At 42.8% G+C, this 24,160-nt stretch overlaps 1 protein-coding gene across 8 annotated transcripts in view; it reads left to right on the forward strand.

Annotated features, from left to right (window-relative positions):
• The window catches only part of PDE1C (phosphodiesterase 1C), a 476,007-nt gene that overhangs the window by 203,008 nt on the left and 248,839 nt on the right, over positions 1 to 24,160 (forward strand). For 2 of the 8 annotated variants that reach the window (XM_027102257.1, XM_027102259.1), the window contains exons 1-2: positions 3,733 to 4,224; positions 22,631 to 22,657. The exons of 4 other annotated variants lie outside the window; for them this stretch is intronic. In XM_027102257.1, coding sequence (XP_026958058.1) covers positions 4,124 to 4,224; positions 22,631 to 22,657 — 128 coding nt within the window. In that variant the 5' untranslated portion in view covers positions 3,733 to 4,123. Of the gene's footprint in view, positions 1 to 3,730; positions 4,225 to 22,630; positions 22,658 to 24,160 lie in introns of those variants that run through there. 2 more of the 8 variants (XM_027102261.1, XM_027102258.1) reach the window with 2 other exon arrangements.

Consider the following 24,160-nt stretch of genomic DNA (forward strand, 5'->3'; position numbering starts at 1 on the left):
CTTTATTTTAGAGCCATAGTAGTTTTTGGAGCTGGAGGAACCTTAAAGATAATCTAATTTAGACATCTTCGAATTTCTTAAGCAACAGAATATTTTACTTCAAATTAACATCTTATAAGGGATTCTAATGCCTACCTCAGATTTTAAAAGTAAAGAAAGAGATGCTCTGGTTGAATGAGGAAGTGGAGTACTTAGTTCTCAGGGTCAGAGTCCACCTCTGCCTTCTCCATATCCCATCTCTGAGTGACCAGTGCTCCCACTTCACAGATGAGAACACTGAGGCCAAAGTACCACAAAACACCACGTGATTCCTTGCTTCTCATTCAGGGTTCTTTCTAAACTACATTAGGAAGAGTTTGCCTTCTCTCCACCAACAAAATATTACTACTTTTAGATACACCATGTTATTATGTCATATGGTCAGCTTATTTTTGATAAAGGAGGCAAGAATATCCAATGAAGAAAAGACAGCCTCTTCAATAAGTGGTGCTGGGAAAACTGGACAGCTGCATGTAAAAGAATGAAATTAGAACACTCCCTAACACCACACACAAAAATAAGCTCAAAATGGATTAAAGACCTAAATGTAAGGCCAGAAACTATCAAACTCTTAGAGGAAAACATAGGCAGAACACTCTATGACATAAATCACAGCAAGATCCTTTTTGACCCACCTCCTAGAGAAATGGAAATTAAAACAAAAATAAACAAATGGGACCTAATGAAACTTCAAAGCTTTTGCACAGCAAAGGAAACCATAAACAAGAGGAAAAGACAACCTTCAGAATGGGAGAAAATATTTGCAAACAAATCAATGGACAAAGGATTACTCTCCAGAATATACAAGCAGCTCATGTAGCTCAATATCAAGAAAACAAACAACGCAATCAAAAAATGGGCAGAAGACCCTAAATAGACATTTCTCCAAAGAAGACAAACAGATGGCCAAGGGGCACATGAAAAGCTGCTCAACATCACTAATCATTAGAGAAATGCAAATCAAAACTACAATGAGGTATCATCTCACATGGTTTAGAATGGGCATCATCAGAGAATCTACAAACAACAAATGCTGGAAAGAGTGTGGAGAAAAAGGAACCCCCCTGCGCTGTTGGTGGGAATGTAAATTGATACAGCCACTATGGAGAACAGTATGGAGGTTCCTTAAAAAACTAAAACTAGAACTACCATATGACCCAGCAATCCTACTACTGGGCATATACCCTGAGAAAACCATAATTCAAAAAGAATTATGTACCACAATGTTCACTGCAGCTCTGTTTACAATTGCCAGGACATGGAAGCAACCTAAGTGTCCATCGACAGATGAATGGATAAAGAAGATGTGGCACATATATACAATGGAATATTACTCAGCCATAAAAAGAAAAAGAAATCGAGTTATTTGTAGTGGTGGATGGACCTAGAGTCTGTCATACAGAGTGAAGTAAGTCAGAAAGAGAAAAACAAATACCGTATGCTAACACATATATATGGAATCAAAAAAAAAAAAGGTTCTGAAGAGCCTAGGGGCAGGACAGGAATAAAGACGCAGACGTAGAGAATGGACTTGAGGACACAGGGAGGGGGAAGGGTAAGCTGGGACGAAGTGAGAGAGTGGCATGGACATATACATACTACCAGATGTAAAATAGATAGCTAGTGGGAAGCAGCCACATAGCACAGGGAGATCAACTTGGTGCTTTGTGACCACCTAGAGGGGTGGGATAGGGAGGGTGGGAGGGAGATGCAAGAGGGAGGAGATATGGGGATATATGTATATGTATAGCTGATTCACTTTGTTATAAAGCAGAAACTAACATACCATTGTAAAGCAATTATACTCCAATAAAGATGTTAAAAAATAAAATAACATAAAATAATCTCTTAAAGTCCAATTCCATGAAGTCACAGTTTCGCATTGGGTGACATTGGGTTGGTAAATTGGTTTCCTCAGGTAAACAAATTTTATCGTAAGATGTTGACTGCTTAATGCTGTCTTTGCTTGAGAGTAATGCTTTAACTCACTGGAACTGTATGTGCTTCCAGAAAATCCTTAAGGACTGACTTTAATGAGATGACTTCAGCTTGTGTGGTAGGTGAGTGTGTAAGTTCTTTTCAATCAAAAAGGTCTGTCATCTCACCTTGAGGCAGGTACCTTCTCCACTGCAATGAATGGGGCTAGCCATGCCATCCTCATCACTCTCATCTCTAATTTCTGGAAAGTAAATGCCCACTTCCAAATGGATGAGCATTTAGGATTTAAACACTGCTTTAAAAATTTCTTTATCAAGGCCACTTGAATGGAACTCTACTTGAGCAATGGAGAAAAACTAGTTCTCACCTTTAAGTTTATCTGAATTTTGAGAAGCAGGCAAGTATCTGATGGATAGAATAAGAATGCTGGGAGTGTGACTGAATCATTAACTGCCAATGAGGGACAATACCATTATAGGGCAAGCTGCGTCCTGAATCTCAGGAGCCCTGAGTCCCAAGTTTGAAATGGCCACTGGGAAGTGGGAAGTTGTGGTTGGCTGCATCTGCAAGGGAGCTTGACCACCAGTTCCTGTGATGTCTGGGCCTCAGTCAGCATGAGCCAGGATCTTTTCTTTCTTTTCTTTTTCTGTCTTTGGTCTTTCTTTTAATCCCACCTCTCTCCTCCCCTCTTAACTGCATTACCTGGTCCCACTCTGCCTGAGCATTACACTTTATTGACATTGTGAATGACCTAGGGGGACGCGGATACTGAGTTGTAGCTTCGTGGAGCTGAAACTCCTCTCCAGTGTCAACATCTGCCCAGGGACCCTTTGAGGAGTCTGTCATGAATCAGTGGAAACTCCAACTTCCTTACTTTTGTTTATATTTTCCTTTTTTCACACCATTTTGGGGGGAGAGAGACAGACAGAGAGAGGACAGAGAGAGAGAGAGAGAGAGAGAGAGAGAGAGAGAGAGGGAGAGAGAAGAGGGAGGGAGGGAGGGAGGGAGAGAGAGAGAGAGAGAGGTGACTCCCATTAGCAAGAACATATCGGGACTTTCTAAGTGTGATGTGTGGTTACTTTAGTCCCTGTCAATTGCTTTAATATTTCAAAATGGAACCGCCTCTCTGGCGGGCGTGGAAGTGAGCGCTGTGAATGAAAGCTCCAAGCACAAACTCCGCGGAACCTCGCCGTGGCTGTTTGCCCCACCGGCCCCCTGGGAGGACACGGACCTCGGTTCCCTGGGATTTCCGCGAGCGGTGCCGTGCTATTCATTTTGTGCGGGCTTCGGGAGCCATCGGCGCGCCGGGGCTGGGGGCCCTGCGCTACGGCGGGCCGCCCTGGCGCGCGCGGGTCTCCGGGTGCGGGGCTGGAGCCCGGCGAGCGTGTGCCCTGCCGCCGGCGGTGCCCGGCGCGCCCCTCTCTCCGCGCCCGCGGGTGTCAGACCAGACGCCGGTCCCGGCGCGCTCGCAGACGACTCTTCTCAGTTGTCAGTTTTCTCGCTTGTCAGCAGAGCTGCTGGTAAGTGACAGAAAACAGAGAGGGGGCGGGACGGCAGCGTGGCTGGGGAGAGAGCGACCGGGAGGGGGAGCCGCGGGGCGCCCCAGGGCAGGGGGCGCGGGTGGAGCCTGGGTGCACGGCCTCCGGGTCGGACCGCCCAGCCCCGGACCGCCCAGCCCCGCGTCGGCTCCCCCTAGGCTCACCCCCCTCCTCGGTCTCCCCTTCTCACTTTCTCCCTCCTCGCCGCCTCTCCTCCCTACTCGGTCCTCTCTTTCCCCCCCTGCAGTCCTTCAGCTGCCAAACTGTTCGCTTCCTTGGCTTTGTTTGAGAAAAAAAAAAAAAAAGAACCCGAACAGGTCTGAGGTGTTTTCTCCTAAATCAGGAGCACAATTCCTACCCTTGGCATTAGCCCAGGAGCATGGCTGGTTCCCGCAACTGCCTCCGGGGAGCACCTGGGTCCGGGGTCGCCGGCCCTCCGGGCCCGCCTTAAGCCATGATTTGGGGGTCGCAGAAGGGGGAGCGCACGCAGAAAGTGACAGGCAGACGCGCTCGCCACCTGACTGGGGCTCGAGGGCAGGGCTGGGCAAAGAGGCGGGAGAGGAGAGCCCAAAGTCTCTCAGCCTCACTCCCAGTGATAACCTGCAGCTATGGAGTCGCCAACCAAGGAGATTGAAGAATTTGAGAGCAACTCTCTGAAATACCTGCAACCAGAACAGATCGAGAAAATCTGGCTTCGGCTCCGAGGGCTGTAAGTAGATCTGTTTACTTCTTTCGCCCTATTTGCCTCTCATCAGTATTTTACTACACAGCCACAGTCACGACTGCTCACCCCAATTCCTGCATGACCCTTCAAAATACAACGCTAGAAGTTCCACAACCGCTTCTCTGTTAATTACAGTCACTGCTACCTTCCTTTCAATAGCGAGACTTGTCTTTCTGAGTGCTTCGGAATGCCTTGCTGTTTCTAAGTCATGCTTTCTTTGGGGAAGAGGAGATGTCCTTAGATTTCAGTTATAGTAGCTCAGTATTCATGGAGATATTTCTGTTTGTTTGTTTGTTGTCAGGGGAGAAAAGTTTGGGGACTCAGGTCACAGACTTTTAATCAAAGGAAGAGTTAGTCTCTGCAGAATGCTTGCAGACACCTTGGCAGGTGGTCCAAGAACTTACTAACAGTTCAAATTCAGCATGCATTCTGCCTGTTAGATTTTCCTCTCCCTCTCCCTAGCCTACTTCAACTTCTGATATTTTCTTAGGATTCTTTCTAGCAGGAAAAGAGTTACTGAAAGGAAGGACTATTTTTGGAGAAAGTAGGGTTCAGAACCAATATTGGAGTTTCCTAGTAATATTTGAACAGTGAAATAGGGCGTTTGCTTTCAATACAGTGACCAGAATTCTAGTTGGACTGGTGAACAGAGATCTCTGAATTTCATCCAATTCATTGGGTGCTGTCTGTTTTTGGGTACTGAGGAGAGGTGACCTGAAAATATGTGTTATTTTCTGTGAAAAGATTTCATAAACAATGAACTGCTGGTTATCCCAGTCAGGAAACTGTAGTGACAGCTGTATGGTTACAGCTTGCTCCTCAGTTGACCAGGCAGGTCCCAAAGATACCTTCCATAACCACCAGATACTCATTTCCCAGATATTTGGCATCAAATATCTAGTGCAGATAAAAAAAAAAAAATAGGTTATCTCCAAGTATATTCTCCAGACCTTCTGTTCCCACCAAGGGCAGTGATGGGAAAACCAGCTCCTTGGCAATTTGTTTTGCTGCAGTTATTGTTTTTGAAAGCGCACACACACACACACACACACACAACCCAAAACAAGTCAGAAGGGCACTGATCTAAGTTATCTTTATCTTGGGGGAGACCACATTCCAACCAGGATATTCACAGTTTCTAAAGGGAAGCAATAAGGTAGGTGTTTCTTCAAGGTATCCCCATTTAAAGTGCAATTTATAAAAGCCCTTCCATCAATAATCAAAGTGAGTTTCATTGCCATTCATCTAAATGGGAAACCATGCCAAATAACATGATTTTGGGGTTGTCTGGCTGCTGCAAGCAGAGGCTGTAAACTTATTTGGAAATCTTGTCTTTCTGGCTGGCAGGCTCTTCCAACAGTTGAGATGCACGCAATGCAGCACCTCTTTCAGAGAGGTGTTTACAATAAGCTCATGTTATATGTGATGAACACTCCATGTGATCATATTGTGGTGCACACAGAAAGTTTGTTGCGTCCACAAAATCTGGGTCCAAAATATACAATGTCAAAGTGTTGTCAAGCTGGTCTCCTTGACATCCCGGCTGGAGGGACTCATGTGCACACACTCAGGAACAGCTTCTCTCAGGCTGCTTTACAATTCCAACCAACTCCACAGAGCAACTCAGGCTGGGGAAGAGTGTTTGGGCAAATCAGCCAGGTTGAGGTGGGAAACTTGTGTGAAAAAGCATTCAGAGCTTACAACACACTGTCTTGTAGCTTCCTCTGTTTCATCTGTTAGGCTTCTCTCCCCAAATTGTTGTCTGCATTTTTGTTTTCAAGTCTCTCGTGTTTACCTAGCACCCTGTACCTTTGAACATAAAAGGTGTGGGTTGATTCTTTCCCAAATGTGTGTTTTTGAATCCTTCTCTTTTTACCCTTCCTACTGAAACACCCTGCCCAACAGCAGTCCCAGGAGATCTGTAGCTTCACTTTCTGATTTGAAAAAGGACATGTTACTATTGTTATGACTTTTTTTTTTTTTACTACTGTTATGGTTCTTACTACCACTTTTTTTTTTTTTTTTTTTTTTTAACAAAACAGTAGTGCTATAATAAGTAGCTAAAGATTCCGGAAACCAAAGCGCATGCTTTTTTATACAACTTGGAGTAACACTTTTGCAGTTAACAAAATAGAAACCTTAGGAGATGGAAGGGTGTGTGTCTCTTTGCTCCCACAGTGGATTAACAGTAAGAGAAAGGAAGCTATTCTTTCAACATTTTAGAAAAACTCAATAGCCAAAATTGAATTTTCATACCAATTTATTACCATGACACCTGTATAGAAGGGGCTTTACAGGTGACCACAGATAGTCAGGAATTTGGTTCACCTTGTTTGAGAGTCATCTAAGTTTCAGGACTTGGTCATCTCATGCCTGGACTATTAAGTGGTATTGTTAGTATCTCGCCTACTTAATCTATCCTTGAATTTTTCATCTCCTCCAGTAGAATGTCAGTTCCTTAGGACAGACACTTTGTGTGTCTTGCTCACTGCTGTACCTCCAGTGCCTAGAACAGGGTTTGGCACATAGTAGATGCTCAATGAATAGGTGATGAAGGAAGCATAAAGACCCAAAGATGAACTTTTCAGTATTCAAAATGAAGGTAAATGTGTATCTGGGTCAGCTTACAGGCCACGTGGTACTATCAACACAATATTCCATGAACTAGATGGGAGGTGGATTTAATTAACATCATTACCCAGGTTGGGCACAGGAATCTAAACTGAGGTGGAAACTGGGCAAGATGTGGCAAAGCCACGACCCAGGGCAGGATCCCACTCTTAGGTTTACCCAGGTTCTCTCTTTTCCTCCCCTTTTCTGCACTTGCCTGGAGTGGTCTTTACCAGCAGCAAGAGGATCGTTGCCAAGAATCTACAGTGTGGAGAATATAGGGGATGGTCCTCTCTATATTACAAGCCCCATACATACCCCTTTCCACGCTTTCCTTTTTTCTCTAGCACATTTCACTGTCTTAATACTATATATTTAATTTATTTATTATGCTTATTGTCTGTTTCCTCCAATTAAAATAGAAGTTCCTTGAGGAAGGAGCCTCTTTTTTTGTGTTTCCATTTCCTCAGTTGTCCCCCAAGTGCTGTTTTCCTTACTCTATCCTCTGTAGCAGTGGGTGGAATTGTTAAGAGCCCCTCCCAATGCCTGTTTTGTTAGGGAATCTTCCAGCAGGGAAAACATGACGACTGCACTTGCTTCCTCTGATGTTGAGGGGGAGCCTCACGGCTGTATGGTTTTGAGTCATAATTTGTACCCTGGGTCCTGACCAAGAGTTTTTCCTGTTATATGATGACAAAAGGGTGCTTCTATACTTTTTTTTTTTTTAATTGAGAGCAAGAGAACGGGTTCCACTTATTTCTTGGCATTTATTGTCACAATTGTAATTGAGCTTTTGTATATCTGTTTTGCCCAACTATGAGGTAATCAGTACAATAAGCTTTATGCTTTTATAACACTCTATGAAGATGCTTTTTTTACATAATCTAAAATAGTATTGTGAACATAAACGGAGATATGGTTTATTATGTTTATTGTCTGTTTCCTCCAACTAAAATATAAGTTCCATGAGGACATAGTTTTTTTTTTTTTTTTGATCTGTTTTGGTTACTGGAGTATCCCCAGGTGTATGGTTATTAGGGTCACAGACTGGGATTATTGTTTCTGTCTATTCACCAAGCTTTCCCATCCCCCTTATTATGGCAGTAGACCCTCCCCCCTGCCCCCCAGCCCTCCATGGGCTCAAGATCCAGGATTGGCCAATCATAGAATTTCACCATTCTGGCAACAGTGGTTGGTCTCAAGTGTGGCACAGAACCCAAGCAGAAGCAGTAGAGTCCTCCACTGAGATTTTCTGTTGGCTGGGGGAGAGTGCTGCTTTCTCTTCTGGGTCTTCCTGGTGGCTGCTGCTGGCTCCATTTCTTACTGCGTGGAGCAGAGCTTTCAGTGACAGGAGACAGGCCAGAACTTACAGAGAAGCAGAGGGGAGAAGATGGAGTGGAAGTCCCTGGGTCTGCTTCCACAAGCCCCAGTTCCTGCAGTTGTTTCTCTGATTCTGTCTGCTGTCCCAGCTACGCGAATCCGTCAGGCTGTGTTCCTGCATAGGCTACTTCGAATCTGGTGTCTCTGAAAGTCTTCACTAATACCCCCACTCAAGTACAGAGAACTTAAGTGACTTTTCCAAAGTATACATCAACGGCGGGGGGGAAATCCAGAGGCCAAGAAGCCTGGATCATTGGTTTTGTATGTCTTATTTAATAAAGACTTCTCACTCTGTACTTTCTTTCTACTCATCTGAAATTTTTAATAGGGCCATCAGTGTTCAGGCAACAGAAGTTTAGTCAGTTAACATTTGCTGAGTGTCTGTTATGTGCCGGGCACTTTGATAAACTCTGTGCAGAAGTAGATAATCCATAAGGCTGTAAGATATAAGGCTGTAGCTAAAGAGATGAACACCCGGGAGTGTTGACTGTAGTTACAGAGGACACACGGGGAGCTACCTCTGCCTGGGAGGGCCAGAGAAGGTGTGAGCACTGAGCTGCAGACTTACTCGGAGCAGAGTCCTTAGAGTCACAAGGAAGAAACTTGCACAGATTTCTTTCATTCATGTCAGCCTTCTGCAGAGATGTGAGGAAAACAAGGAGTCATCCAGTCAGCACAGAGTACATCAGCTCAGAATTCTGAGCTGTTTTTATGGACAACTGGAAAAGCTGTGTCTACTTAAGTAGGAATATAGCCTGAGTCTCAGTGCCCTTCCCTATGCTCACCTCTTACCGGTAATCCCAAAAGAGAGGGTGTGGTTGGGTCTAGCTGCTGTCATTCAACATGGAGCTATTGGACAGAAATCTCCCAGGTCACCTCAGAAGCAGTTGGCCCCTACATTGATCCCTGGTCCATCAGCTGTACAGGTAACAGGGTTACCTTCTCTGACAAACCCATCCCCAGAGGTCTTAGATATTCTCCTTAAAAGGTAGTTGTGAGGTATCCTCATGCAGCTCATCTAGTGCAATATTGAGGGATAGATAAAGCTAGTGAATGGAGGTAACAGTGTACAAAGGTACAGAGGTATGGGAGACATTGACACATCAAGGAGGAAGGAGAGATAAAGTTGGAAAAAAGGCATGGGCCAGGTAGTGATACATGGAATTTTAAAAAATTTACTTTTTGTTTTATTCAAAACTATACATGCTCATAGTTTAAGGAGGCAGGTCTTCGACCACGTTACACACACACATACAAATGTGTTCCAGACACTCTCCATTCATCCTTCAGGGAATCTTTTTTTGAATGCATGTAATTTTAAGGAGTTTACACTTTATCCCTTAAGTTCTAAGGCATTGTTAAAAGACTTTAAGCTAGAGAGTAACACAATGAGATTTGAATTTTAGGATGGCTATTCTGGAAGAAGTATGGAGGACAGATTGGAGATGAGACTTGAGGCCTGGAGATCAGTTGGAGAAGATTCTTCAGTGTGGTAGTACCACTGAGGAGGAAAAAATAAGGGGCACAGTTGACATTAGAATGGAGCAGACAGAAAGAGAGAAGGAGAAGTTGTCTTCCAAGCTTGTTTTGTCTCGGATGTATTAGTGAGTTTGGTGCCATTTGCCTTGTTAGAGACCACGGAGAGAAGTGCAGGCTTGGATACAGCAGAATGATAAATTTGGGTTTAGACGTGCTGGACTGGAGCAGCCTCTGGAAGGTTCAAGTAGCTGGTGGTGACAGCAGCCTGGAACTATGGAGAGACCTTTGGCCTAAGAGCCTCGGGTCTGAGAGTCATGGTTCTGAGTTAAAGCCTTGTGAACAGATGACCCAGGGAAGAGGGGCTTCACCTGAATCTCACTAATAAAGCAATTCCAAAAGAATAATTTTTAAAAATTGATGTTTATTTCCCCCAGATTACATATTTTAGGGTGTTAATTGGGCCTTCCACTCTCCCGTTTAATTGCAAATGTCAGATGGTTCAGCATAATTTTATTGGGCTCTTATTATATACCAGATATTAGGAGCTTCAGAAGAGAAATGAAAGTATCAGGAGAAAAGCCCTGCTATCAGGAAACTTAGAGTCTAGTTAGGGAGACAAGATAATTCTTTATAGAAGTGAAAAGTTATAAAACAACAATAAAAGTATGGGCAATAATTAATTGCTAGGTAAATGACATTGACACAATGCCCTAGGATTTAGAGAAGGAAGACGTTTGTGTTTGAGGGATTGTTTTCGAGTCTTTCTTTTCCTAATAAAGGCCAGTTAAGTCTCCCTGAATTATGTTCTTAATGTATATTGAAGGGGAGAAAGAGGTGAATATCAAAAAGGGTTAAGTAGATTCTTATATTTAGAATGAAATTTTCTTTACTTGAATACTAATGTCATATATTAGTACATCATCACTTGCTTATCAGAATTTGGTTGTGCTAATTTATTAGCTAATTACAACTCAGTATTTAGCAGCCGTTTATTATTTTGGCTAAGCTTTACAGCCTCTGTCGGTAAGCAGCCCTAAGCAAAGAGATTTCTTCATTTCTAGCTCCATTTTCCGTCTTTAATTTTCTTTGGTTCATAGAAAACTACTTTCCTTGGTTCCAGTTTCCCCGTATGGAGGGAAAGTGCTCACATGACCCACCTCATAGCTTTTTGAGAGATGACAAGAAAAGTAATGATTAAATGTGAGACACGTAATGTAGTCTGTAACAGCTTTGAGAATGACCATCACAATTTCCCATTAGTAATACGAATGAATTCTACAACAAATAAAATACTCTATTTCTGGAGAACGTATACTGAATCCATGCAAAGTGCTATATTCTTCAGGCTTATTGGAATGTACTCTTTATTTAAAGACCTTTTGACAGCTCTTATTAAATAAAATAAACGAGTATAAGAAAAATCTAGATGTTCCTAGGTTGTGAAATTATGAAAAATCTTAAGAGAATAATTCAGTCAAGAAGACATCATTCATAACTATAGGTGATGAGTTTTATTTATAAATTTGAATGAATACACACTCATCTATATGCAGGAATCTCATCTATCACTCATTCATTCAGCAAACATTTCTTTAGCACTTACCATGTGGCAGGCACTATGCTAGGCACCAGGGATACAGTGGGAAACAAGACAAATGTCCCCTCCTTTAGGGAGCATTCAGTCTACAGGTAGAGGCAAATGTTAAACATCTAATTCCCCAAATAGATATTTACTGTGATGAGTGCCGCAAAGAAGTACAGGGTGCTGTGGAAACATATAAGGGGGGCCCACACCAGGTCTAAGAATCAGGGAAACATTCTCTGAAGAAGTGAGATTTAAGCTGAGATATGAAGAATAAGTAGGTGTTAGTTAAGAGTTGAGGAAGAGTGTTCTGAGGTATCCAAGACCCGGGAAAATAGCAGGTGCAAAGAGCCAAAGGGACATGACGCCTTCGAGAAGACAAAAGAAGGCCAAGTGGCGGCAGCAAAAGCAGTGTGGAGACAGGAGGCTCAAGGCACAGCTGGAGAAAGGGGCAGATCTTGCCTTTTCTTTTAGACCAGGGAGCCTTAGCAATGGGAAACCACTGTAGGTCTGTGGGGATGGATTTAAGAGATTTTTAGGAGATAGACTCAACAGGATTTGGACTTGGCATGTGAGGGAGAATTGTGGAATTTAGAATAACTCCCAGGTTTTTAGCTTGAATCCACAGTACTATTTACTTAGATCGGGGTCACTGAGGGGGGATCAAGTTTGCAAGTTTGGTTGTGTGTGGCAGCAGAATGAATGCGGAGTAGAAATCATGAGCTCAGTTTTGGACATACTGAATATGAGAGGCCTATAAGACGCCCCTGGGGAGACATGAGCAGTTGGATAAGAAGGCCTGGAGATTTAAGGAAAGGTCTGTGTTGGAGATATAAGGTACAGCCCAACAAAGTAAGAAGAAAAAATTATATATATATATATATATATATATAAAAATGATATAATACATATTGTAAATAATATCTATATAATGTGTATAAATATGTATATGTGAATATGTGTATTCATGTATGTGTCTGAATGATGCTAAATTAATATTCCTATAAAGTTTACAAGTAGAGAGAACATAGTTTAGTGTGACCTCTCTAAATAGTCTGACAGAAGTTGCCAGAAGACGATGAGTTTATATATACTTTCTCATTGGCATTTACTTGTTCAACATTTGGGAAAGACCAGCTAGTAGTCAATCTACATGGCTTTGCTTGGAACACTTGTACTGACTGCTTGGTGTCAAGTGCACCACAACATGGGTTTGGAGCAAAGACAGAAACCTGAGGGCTAGGCAGGGTCATTTCCAGTATTCCAGATGCAGAAAGAGACCATGACCCAAGAAGCTAAATGGAATGAGGCCCTCATCACGGACCTTGTGGGGACTGTCAGGCGTGAGCCAGGCAGTGAGACTCGGAGCTTGGAGCCCAGCCTCCTGCAGAAGGGTCTGGTGCAGCTTGGCTGGGTGGAGGCTCCCTAGACCCTGCAGGAGGCTGTCCTGTTGTCTAGGCTCGTCCAGTGGGCGCCGCCTCATGCTGCTGCTCCCAAGGTGTCCTACGTGCACACACCGGGCCTCTGTCTCTTGGGGCATCCACAGTTCTGCCATAGTGCCCACCCTCCACATCAGCTCTGCCTCATTCATGGCCTTTTCCCCGGAAGCTCTTTAAGGCCTTCCAAAAATGGACCTTCCTCCCTTCTTTTCCACTCCCTTCCAAAGACCTGTTGCAGGGACCCAATATTCAATATTCTGCCAAAATATAGCTTTCCTTTCCCTTAAGGCCAGTAGAAGAGTGAGAAGCAACGTGAGGATGTATTTTGACTGAAAGTCACTATTACACATCCAAAGACCATTAAATTCTGTTTATCTAGATTCTAAACAACCAAAATTCTTAAATAAGCAAGACTTTTCCTACACTCTAGAGACATGAAGTAAATCTGGTAGTGAAAGATTAGTCTTTGAAAGCTACTTCCAGGTGTGTTTTTAGGAGTAGTTCAAATTCAGATTAATATCCCACCCCTTTTTTTTTCTCTACGTCTCTGAGTCTTGTCTGAGGATGACTCTAAGGGGTCTTACAATATCTTTAAATTAACCCCCCAAAGTATTTTATATTTCGTATACTACTCTAGGTTGTTACTTGGAACCCTGTCTCCTAACTATGAGAAACTATTAAACACTTTCATGAACAGGGTCCTGCATAGCTCATTTGTGAAAGATAAGGATGAATTATTGTAAATCAAGCTTCAAAAATGTTTAGAACTGCCATTCTGTCTATCAAACTACTAACTGAAATTAGTCATGGTTAAACAAATGAAAGAATGGTTCAAAGCACCCATTTGTGGGAGTCTTGGATACTTTCAGTGAGGATAACTGTAGCTGAGGAGAATCTGGTTCAAATGCTCAACTGATTCAGTTGACAGTGGCGCTCAAAATGGTCCCTAGGAGTGCATCTGCTAGCTGAGTGGGTTGGTCTTTTTTTCTGTATTTTGGGGATCGGCCTTACTTTTGCCATATTTAAATTGTTGAAATTTACAGAGCCTATGTCCAGAGAAGAGCCTTCTATAGCTGATTCTATTGTGAGAGAAGATTTGAGAGGAAATAGGAAGGACATCTGCTTTCAAGGAGCTGTTGTATTGACTTACATTCACCTGGAATTGTAAATGGCCAATAGCTGCTTTCTGCCGGGAGTAGGTTTTGATAACAAGTTGGGAGGAAAGGTGGAGGAGAGAAGGAAGGAGTTACTACTTGGGGAGATAGGAAAGCCTTAAAAACATTAGACTGGTCACTGAAGTTAAACTTGGCAGAAGATACAGTTTTTGTTCTGGCTAAATCTACATGGGGAAAACAGAGTAGAGAATTCAAGCATCTCTCTGGATAATTCAATTAAAAACCTGCCCCTCCCCTAATTACAGGGATATCTGTGAAGAGTGAGGTTTTGTCTCAGTCCTTTGGATTTATCTCCACTCTGGCAGTGTTGTCACAGATATTAAGAAATATTTTTGTTTTCAGCCTTTCTCATTGATGTTTATCGAAACCGGAGATAGGCTCCCAGGAAGTAGGTCACAAAGATCTCTTCCATTCCCATCCACACAGTTTTATTGTACTTAGAACACTGCAAGTGGTTGTAAATATGTGAATGGAGGGGTAGATCATTTATGCAAAAAAGGTACTACTTAGACTTCTACAAGCATGACATTTACTTTGTTTTCTTTAACGACCTTTCCAGTATATTTTCATTGGTGCCACTGATTAGCTCACTGCCCAGCTTTAAGCAGTAGATTTTAAGCTAGAGGGAAATGGTCCTTGGTTTGCTCAAAAATAATGCTTTTCAGAGGAAGATCTCAGCTTTTTGGGGGAGGGGTCCTATTTTGGGGCCTGTTAGACAGTAATCTGAGTGCTGGAATTTTTAACCCAGGCCCAGGAGAGAAAGAAGCATGAACAGGAGATTTGGATTTTTGTGACTGGCCAGCTGTCTGCAGCTAGAAGAGGGGTCTGGGGAGGGGGAGCAATGAAGACGCAGCCCTGTTGGGAATGTGGGCGCAACCGGCGCGGGGTGGATTGACTGTGAGTTGGTGCCGGTCCAGGTGGGGCTTCCTGTGGGGTTGTTTAGTTTGAACTAAACCTTCTCCTCAAGGATTTCTCCTGTTTCCACTGCCCAGCCGGCATTAGATAGAAACACATTTGCTTCCAGAAGTGAGTTAAACATTGATCATCTTATTTACAGCTGTGTTTCGGATTAGCATTCTCTCATTTTTCTGATTTACCAATGCTCAACCCCAAACCACACTCTCGAAGGCTTCCTTCATTTGAATTTGATCTCATCACTTTGGGTTAAACATATTGGAATTTTGTACTTTGGGAGTTGCTGTCCCCAAACATGATCTTCCTTTTCTAAGAGCCCTAAATGAAAGGGTGGGAATCTGTAGGACAATTTTCCCCAATAGACAACCTGGCAGAAAAATTCTCTAGAAAATTTAAGCAAAAACAACTCCTTCCTAATTATTGGGTTATTCCAAGTAAAAGTGAGTTTATATTATTTCATTATTTTGTATTTTTTGTCCTGCCTTGGATCTTTGGCCAACCAGGAAAATAGAATTGTTGCCCATATGGATTTTCATTCTGTAGCTCATCAGTTAAGAAATATTTGAGCTAGTAAGAGAAGTTTTTCATTTTCTCTAATATCTTTCTTCTCCCCACCCCTTCCCCAAATTGTCTGCTGGAAGGTGCCAGGAAACCGCAATTTATATATATTTTCTCATTGGCATTTACTTGTTAAAAATATGGGAAAGGCCATAAAGCAATCAGTATATATAGCTTTGCAAATCTAGGTTTTAACATGGGTATCATGGAAATGAAATCACTGGGAGAAATGAGAAGAAATGTACAAGGGCCTTCCATTCTCAGCAGCATCTAAGGTAGTTCATACAAATGATTTAAGACAGATTCCGTGGAAGTTTCTAGTGATATCCAGCTTTGTTCAGTCGGCACCCCATATGCCAGTAAAAAACAAAACCAGAGGATCATTCAGATCCTCGATCATTTCACAGATATTTGTGGCATTTTATCTCAGTCCACTTTCCCACAAGTGAGCCGCATGTGACCTGAACTCGTGAGAACATGTACTTAACTCCCTGAGTTTTGCTGTGCACTTTTTTTTTCTGAGCCTGTCCCCCAATCTCCTCTCCCTTGAGGGAACTGAAGCCTGAGAACCAACATTTCCAAAGCTATCTGTGCCTCGGCAGCAATAGTGACCTCAGTAAGGAAGGATGGAGACGGGATCTGATGGGATCTGGAGCAGAGTGAGTCATTATTGCCCAGAAACCCTGGAGAACATTGCAGACAGAACTGGACTTCTCACTGTGTGTGTGGAGTTGTTGCATATTCAACTTCCCAGACCAGAAAATCTTCTTGTGCTCAACTGGGAGGTATCTTGCTGTCAACTTAGAGACTAAGCACAAGTTTTGGTTTTTCTAAGCCAGCTCGTTTGAATATTAAGCCTATTTATAAACCTCATTATTGCAGCAACCATATGGCTCTTACTCAAAGATACTCACTTTAAAAAAGTGAAAGACTGCCAGGTGCTTCATGATTTAGCCTCAATGCTTAATTGACTCTCACTCACCCAGGCTATCAGGAATGATTCCCAAGTCATCTGTTTGACTTTGGAGTCTGTGAAACTTACATGTGATTGTGGGTATGCCCAGTACTTTGCAAACTGCTAGCCATCAAAAAGCAAACAAAGCTCTTTAAAAGCATCCTGCATCTGCCACACTGTTGTTTCCTTTTTGCTATTTCCTTGCTGTCTCTACTCTGCCCTTAGGTCCAGGTGTACTGTGGCCAGAATCACTCCTTATACTTGCTTAGTTTCCTCCCTTCTCTCCCAAATTGGGGCCGAGAGGTAAAATGAAGTGCAGGGTCTTGAAGTTCTAGGTGTAGATGACACAGCCATGGACAGCTTTGGGGAACCTTTTTAAATATTGGGGGTCAATGCTCTTTGCTCTTTGATGATACTCCCGTCTCAGTAGCCACTTGTCAGAATGTGATCAGCTGGACATAAATGGACTGAAGCCTTCCAGGGGAGATTTTTCCAGCTTATCACTTCCCCTGTTCTGTACACATGCATGCACATATAACATGTACCCACTATTTGATACTTCTTGGCAATCCACGATTTCATAGAAACATTCCAGAGTTAAACAGACGTGGATTTTCAGTGAAGACCAGGAGTCTTTTAATTTGCCTAACAGGTAAGTGGATGTGGTCAAGCAATAATTCTAGTTATAGCATGATATCTCTGTGCTGAGTTATAACTTCTAGAGGATGCTTAGGGATTCTGTGTAAGCAACTCACTGGGCTTCAGTTTTTAGGGAATTATCGATAAAAAGGCTTTTTCTTAAAGATAATTTGAGATATTTCTAAGGATTATCATGGTGTCCAGTTCCTAAATATCTAATTTTACTTTCTTTTTTTCCTGCTTTCTGAGCAACGACCCAGCTTTGGCATTAGAGGAAAGTATGTGGGTCTGCTAGGCTAACAGGGATCACTGCTGGGTGGGTGTCAGAGTGAATACAGCCTGCAGGCTCCCTGGGGCGTGTGGGGAGCGAGGAGAGCTGGGCAGAGTTTCAGTTCCTCCTCTGCTTAGTATGACTGAGATTAGCACCTGCTTTCTTTGTGGCTCAAGTGTTCTAAGATGAGGAGAACTGAGAGTATTCAATTTTTCTACTTTAGAAAACAATCTTAAACTTCTTTTTAAAACTTTTTTAATCAATGAAAGCCTTTTTTTTTTCAAACAAAATTTGGAAACCTATGGAATTATAATACCATTATTACTTAGGCAGTACTATTGTTATAAATACAGTAGCTGACTCGTTCTTGAACGTTTACTGGATGCCCAACACTGCGCTAAAACTTTACATTCATTATTACATTCAACTCTCACATCAACCTGTGAAGTGCGTATTATTGTTACCCAAATTTTACAGATAAGGAAACTGGTGGCTGGGAAAGTGATGTAAGTTGCCAAAGGTCACATAGCTTATTGGACACAGTAAGTTGAAGAAGGGATTTAGCTTAGGTAAGTGATCCTAAACACTATACTGTAATGCCTCTCTTTAAAAAACAAATGAATAGGCAAACAATGCCATGTATGTGTGTGTGTGTGTGTGTGTGTGTGTGTGAGTGAAGGGTAGAGGGCATTTCGGGGAACAGAGTTTGCAAAGTGCTCTAGGCTTTCATCCATGCGGTTTCCTCAGCCTGGCCTTGTGAAGATGGCCTGCCTTCTGCCTCAGTGTGCAGGTGTGCTCTCTCCATCTCCCACACTGCTGAGATACCAGAGCACAGCAGCTCCTGGTCATTCTCTGTGGTCTGAATTAGCTCAGTCTAGCTACATGAATCTTGAGACTTGTGATGTATTGTTATAAGTTTCAAAAAATTATAAATTTAAAGTAAGTTTGAGAAGCCAAAACAGAAGATTTAAAAACATTCCCTTTGTCTTTAAGGTTATGAATCAGGGGCAAATTCTGTTGAAGTTCTTAAAAACAAAAGGCCAAGAATAAACTAGGTTCTTTTCTAGCTCATTTCCTGCATTTGGACGGAAAGAGCCCAGTATGTTCTGTGGTTGGTTTTGTTTGTTTTTGTCGAGTGTCTAAATTTCCTCCAGGCATCCTTTGACTTCTTTGACTAATTTCCTCAATTTTCTTTGAGGGCTTCAGGGTTTGCTTTCTGTCTCAACCAGTTCAAGGTTCTGTATCCTTAGAAAAGTTACTTAACCTCTCTGAGCCTCATTGCCATCAAGTATAAAGTGAGGTAAACCTCCTAGGGTCTGTAGGAGGTCAAAGTGAGTTAATTTATGTAACAGACATGGAACAGAGGAGATGCTCAACAATTGTGAGCCTCCTCTCCAGCTTCCCCCCGCCAGCCTTCTCTCATTGCATTCCTTCTGTGTGTAGAAAACCATGACTGTGGTAGATGGCCTCACTGCTTGTAGTAACTCATCACTAAACAGAAAAAAAATGAGTAGAAAGAAAGCATTTTGATCAGTGTCTTGATGAATTCACTCATTCACGCAACAGCAGTATATTGAACAGCTGTCATTTGTCAAGCACCATGTTAGGCAAGGGAGAAACAAGCAAGCAGATAGTGGACAAGCTATCGATCTTGCCATCAGCATAACAGATGAGCTCTGGCCACCATGGAACACACAAAAGAGATGATCCAGTTTGGGAGGCCCTAGAAGGTTTTTGGGAGAAAGTGATGATTCAGCTGAAAGCTGAAAGCTGAAGGATAAGTAGGACTCAAGCCTCACCATCTTTCCCAGTCAAGATGATCTGTGAGTAGGATCTTGAGTAGAGTAATTTCCATGGATCTGTATTTTCTCTTGTGCTTTAAGTGCTGACCTTCCAGCTCCAGCGTAAGATGACACTGTTTGGGTTGGGTGTCTTTGGACATGGGGGCTGTCTGTCTAAATGGGACAAGATGGGAAGGGAGAACTTCAGAATCTGTGAAGTCAGGAATGCATCTGTGAAGGTGGGGAGTGAATGTTGGGAAGGTGAGTTGGGCTGAAAATAAGATTTTTTGGTCTCTCTTTTTTGGGTCTACCAAATGCACAACCCATGTTTTGATATGTGTGGGTGGCAGCTACAAATGATGTATTTACTTTGCCCACAGACATTTGTTGTGTACGAACCATGTGCCCGTCGATGTGCATGCCCTTGGGATAGATAACAGAGACCCATATGACAGGGCCCCTGAGCTCAAGAAACTCAAAACAAGGCAAAAGGGTCCTAAACCTTTTAGAATTCCCCTTACATGGCATGCATGGTACCTGGCAAATTCAGTGCATTGTGTTCTCTGAGATCATTCCTCCCATTTTATAGATGTGGAAGCTAAAGCTTCCTTTAGTGTAGAGCTTGTCTGAGTCTCGCAGCTAGAGAGGGAGAAGTTGGATTTTGAACCAGGTTTATCACATTCCAGAACCCTATTGTCTTTCCACAAGGCAATGCAACAGGTGACCCCTTCTCTCAGGTGTCATCTTTTTAAAAAAAGTATACATTTTATTACATTTCTTGATTAGCTCAGTACTTTTTAGCCTTAGAACCTGCTGTCTGCCTCTGAATCTGTCTGGGCTGAGCTGGGCTGGTTTGAGGTCATTAGGCACGCCCTTCTTACCTGCTTGCCCACGTACTTAACGTATTCCTCCTTGTTGAACTCCTGCCCATCAATCAAAGCTACAAAGCTTCCTGAGCCACCCCTTGTCTTGGTTGTGATACTATAACACTTTTGGTAACATGTATTAATTTCCTTTTTTAGGATTCAGATTCTTTCAGAGAGTAGATCTTAGTAGAGTTATTATGAGTATTAGTGATGTATGTTAAGCGCTTGTTACTAGTAGGTGCTGAAATTGGAAGCTATTCTTATTTTTGTTCATTTTGATGCACTCAGCGTTCCCAGCAGTGCCTTTTTTTTTTTTTTTTTTTTGGGTACGCGGGCCTCTCACTGTTGTGGCCTCTCCCGTTGCAGAGCACAGGCTCCGGACGCGCAGGCTCAGCAGCCATGGCTCATGGGCCCAGCCGCTCCACGGCATGTGGGATCTTCCCAGACCAGGGCACGAACCCACGTCCCCTACATCGGCAGGCGGACTCTCAACCACTGCGCCACCAGGGAAGCCCCCAGCAGTGCCTTTTTATGATCCTTGGCAAATGTTGGCAGAATTCTGTGGAAGCCAATAGCAAAGGTTGTCTTCTTCTGGCCTCTGAAGATACACTCTGTTGACAGAACTAGTTGAGTTTCTGGGTGGGAACCAGGGGCATCCATCTGCCCCAACTGCCCCCTTACCTTTGGCCCTTGCACACTCTCACTGGGTTATTTTCCAGTCTTGCCAGAGACTCCCGAGCCCGGTTCATTAGACAGCAGTTCTAACGAGGGCCAAGGGCATGGGTCACACCCACAGCTCACTGTGGTCTGTGCCTGTGGATGAAACCTCTGCCTTTGCTACTGCCTAGAGCGTGTGAGCTGTCACTGCTGGGGTGGGGGGGTGGTCCAGGATGGTCAGTGCACACCCGTCACAGCTTTTGGAGGGAGTGCAAAACACTGTTGTAAGCAGTGGGATACAGTGGGGCAGCATACAAAGAATCTGCCTTTGGGGAGCTGACATTCAGGTGGGTTATCTCATTTATTTCTCACCACAAGGTCTTGAAAGAGGTGCTCTGATTATTCCCACTTTACAGATAAAGAAAGTGAGGCTCAGAGGGGTTGAATCTCTGGTCCAACACTGTAGAGCTGAGTGCCACAGCCAAGATCGGAACACAGGTAGTTTGCTCTCAAGCCCAAGCCCTAACCCATCTGTTAGTTGACCTTCCTCCCTACATATATGATATAATTCAAACATGTAAATATCTCTGTATAGTCTTCCTATAGATGTATATATCTGTATATGTGACTGTATATGAATATTTTATAAATTTTTATAATTATTCTAATTATAATCATAAGACTCATTTAAAATAGAAAATATAGAAAATTCATACAAGTACAAATAAAAGTAATGATTCATTAACCTACTACCCTGGGCTCATGATTATCACTCTGGTGTTTTTCCTTATAGATAAATAGGTATCAGTACCTCTCAGGTCACGATCACATTGCAGGTTCAGTGCCGCATGCTCCTTACTTCACTTAACATGTCACACTGCCATGTATGTTTTCATTTAAACAGAGATGTCACAGGTCATAGGGATTCTGAATTTGAAACATCTGTGCCTTTCTGTAAAGCATGTGTGACATGTAGCTCTATTAGCAAATCAGTAGCTTGGCTTCCTGGTGCAGTGACTGTAATGGGAACGTCGGTGTGGAACCAAGGACAGCTGCATTGCCCTTCCCGGAGATGCTACCGGGAGATGCGTTTTCCTCTCCCAGCACTTCCTTTCCTTTAATCCCCTCCATTGAAGAGTCTTTTAAAACTCTTTTGAGGGTCTTCAGAGCCTACAAAAGCTGACACAAATGTGAAAAACGTTGGGATACACTGGAAAATAAACTTTTACGGCCATTTCCTCCTCGAATGCCACTGTGACCCAGGTGAGATTACCAGGGCCGATGTGACCTCCATTTGATAGATTAGGAAGCCCTGCACCCAGTAGATTTGCCCAAGGCTAATTGAGGACTCTAAATGGCAGAGGTGGAGTAGAACTCCAGCTACTTGTGCTTCCTGGGGACGTGTTCTTCCACGGGCCTGAGCCCACAGCTTAGCCAGTAGCAAGTTCCTGATTTTGCTCTCACTATTTTGCTTCTAGACTTTCTCATTGTCCCTTTTCTCACATCTTCCTTCTCTGAAGACCTTATGTCTGGTCTTATGGTTTAGTTGCATGATTACACATTTACATTTTAAAAGGCAGGTCTTTAAAGGGACTTCGGTGCTAGCTGATGGGGATAATAGTAACAGTAATGACAGTACAAATAGCTAAGAGTTGTGGGCGATTTAATATGTGCCAGATACAAGACACGCTTCACAGCCTCTGCCCACTTACTCCTCAACAACTCCATGAACCTGGTGAATGAAGGGCTGATATTTGAACCTGGATCTTGCTATCTTTAAGGTCTGATCTCAACCAAGATGCTACAGTCCTCTCAGAGGGGAAAGAGCAGAATATCGGGGGCAGAGCCATTGAGCTCTTGGGATGCTATGTGTAGCTGATAAGACTATGATTCTCTGCATCCAACCGCAATGTAACACAATAATCCAAAACTTTTAAGTGGGTTTTGAGACCCACAAGCCTCACAGAGAGAACTTTCTACAAAGTGTTCACCTCTGCGTCCATCCCCGCTGAAGCTATCTTTTTCTAACCTACCACCTGCCGCAGACTCTTTTCTGATGTGTGTTTATGCTTCTTTTCCCACAGGAGGAAATATAAGAAAACGTCCCAGAGGTAAGAGCGTCCCTCTGAGAAAGGGGAACTGGTTGGTTGACTCCTTTGTGTCACAAGTCTTCGCAAGTCTGGCTCATGGTGGACGTTCATTGTAATAAACAGTCTCTCAGTTCCTTCTCAGCGAGTTGCCTGCTTTATCTTCGAGTCACTACTGTTTCTGTAATTAAAAATTGATTGCACGCATTTAGCGTGGCACAGTAAGTGTACACCTTCACATGAGAGTGGATCCGGTGGCTTAAAAAGCTTGTTACTGCTAAGTTACCTAGTGATTTTATTAAAACCTTTGACCAGAGTGGGGCTGGGCTGAGGGCATGTGTAAAGGATTGTAGGTGGAGCAGAAAAGGTTTGCAAATGCACGTTTGGTGTTTGGATTCTCCTTTGCCTGATTTGCTGACAAAATGCTATTGAGCTCAAAACATAGGTACAAATTCCTTTAAGGGAAGTCTTTTGATTTAACCATGGAATGGGTAATTTAAAGTAGAATATCATCTGTCTTCACCCTCCATTACTCTGTTTTATTGAGAAGAGTTTGGAAAGCACATTCCAAAGAAACAGAGTTGCTTAGACCTTCTGTTCGCCAAGCAGCAGAAGACTACGGCTAAGTCTAAAAGCCTAGTGTCTGCTTTTCATGGATTGACTTTGGTATTATGGCTTTAAACAGATTATATGAGATCAAAAATTGCTGTTGCAATTAAAATCTTCCAGTAGGTTTCAACAATGGTACTTTCAGTGACGACTTTAATCTGACCTCTCTTAGTGGGTCTCATCTCATCGTAGAGGCTCCTATGTCCTATGGTTTCCAAATAAAGTCAGTAATCCAAAGTAGTGGTGTCATCATTTGATGTGCAGTGTGGAGGTGCACAAATCATTGAGAGAAAATGAACTAAAACTTTAAAAGCTTCCTAGACGTTGCTATACTTTTCTAAATATAGTGAGCTTATACAGATGGCTGAATAATTCTGTCTTGTTCCAAGTTCATCAGGCTCATGGTAGTAATTGCATGTGAACCACTGAGCAGGGCGTAAATTAATCACTCAGATTAGAGGGCATAGTAGTCTTTAGTAGTAAAAGGTAATTTATCATTTTCACGTGTAGTTAACTTGGGGTATGACATGTTTCAAAGTTGCCTCAATCTTATTTTAAGGGGAGATAAATAGACAGGTAAGAGGGAGTTTCTCAAGAGAACTGCTCAAACCTGTCAGGTTTCAAATTACTGTGTCAATTTTTTGGGAAAGCATATTTTTGCATATCTGATGTGAAAGCTGTTGCATTTTTATGTCGATGTAAAAAAAAACTGGTTTGTATCGGCTTTATTGAAGTCTTAAAAGTGCAAATTAATAGAGGCTTGGTGTGAGCTCTTCTGCTTTTAATCACATGCATATTCTCATGTGAAATATTCCATGTCTACTAATTTATCATTGAGTAACAAACCATCCCCACACTTATGGCTTAGAACAAGGGTTTTACTTTGCTCATGATTTTATAGGTCAGGAATTCAGGAAG

This window comes from Aethalodelphis obliquidens, unplaced genomic scaffold (assembly GCF_003676395.1).
Source record: "Aethalodelphis obliquidens isolate GAN/ISIS:26980383/991018 unplaced genomic scaffold, ASM367639v1 scaffold5, whole genome shotgun sequence".
NCBI classification, from domain to species: Eukaryota; Metazoa; Chordata; class Mammalia; order Artiodactyla; family Delphinidae; genus Aethalodelphis; species Aethalodelphis obliquidens.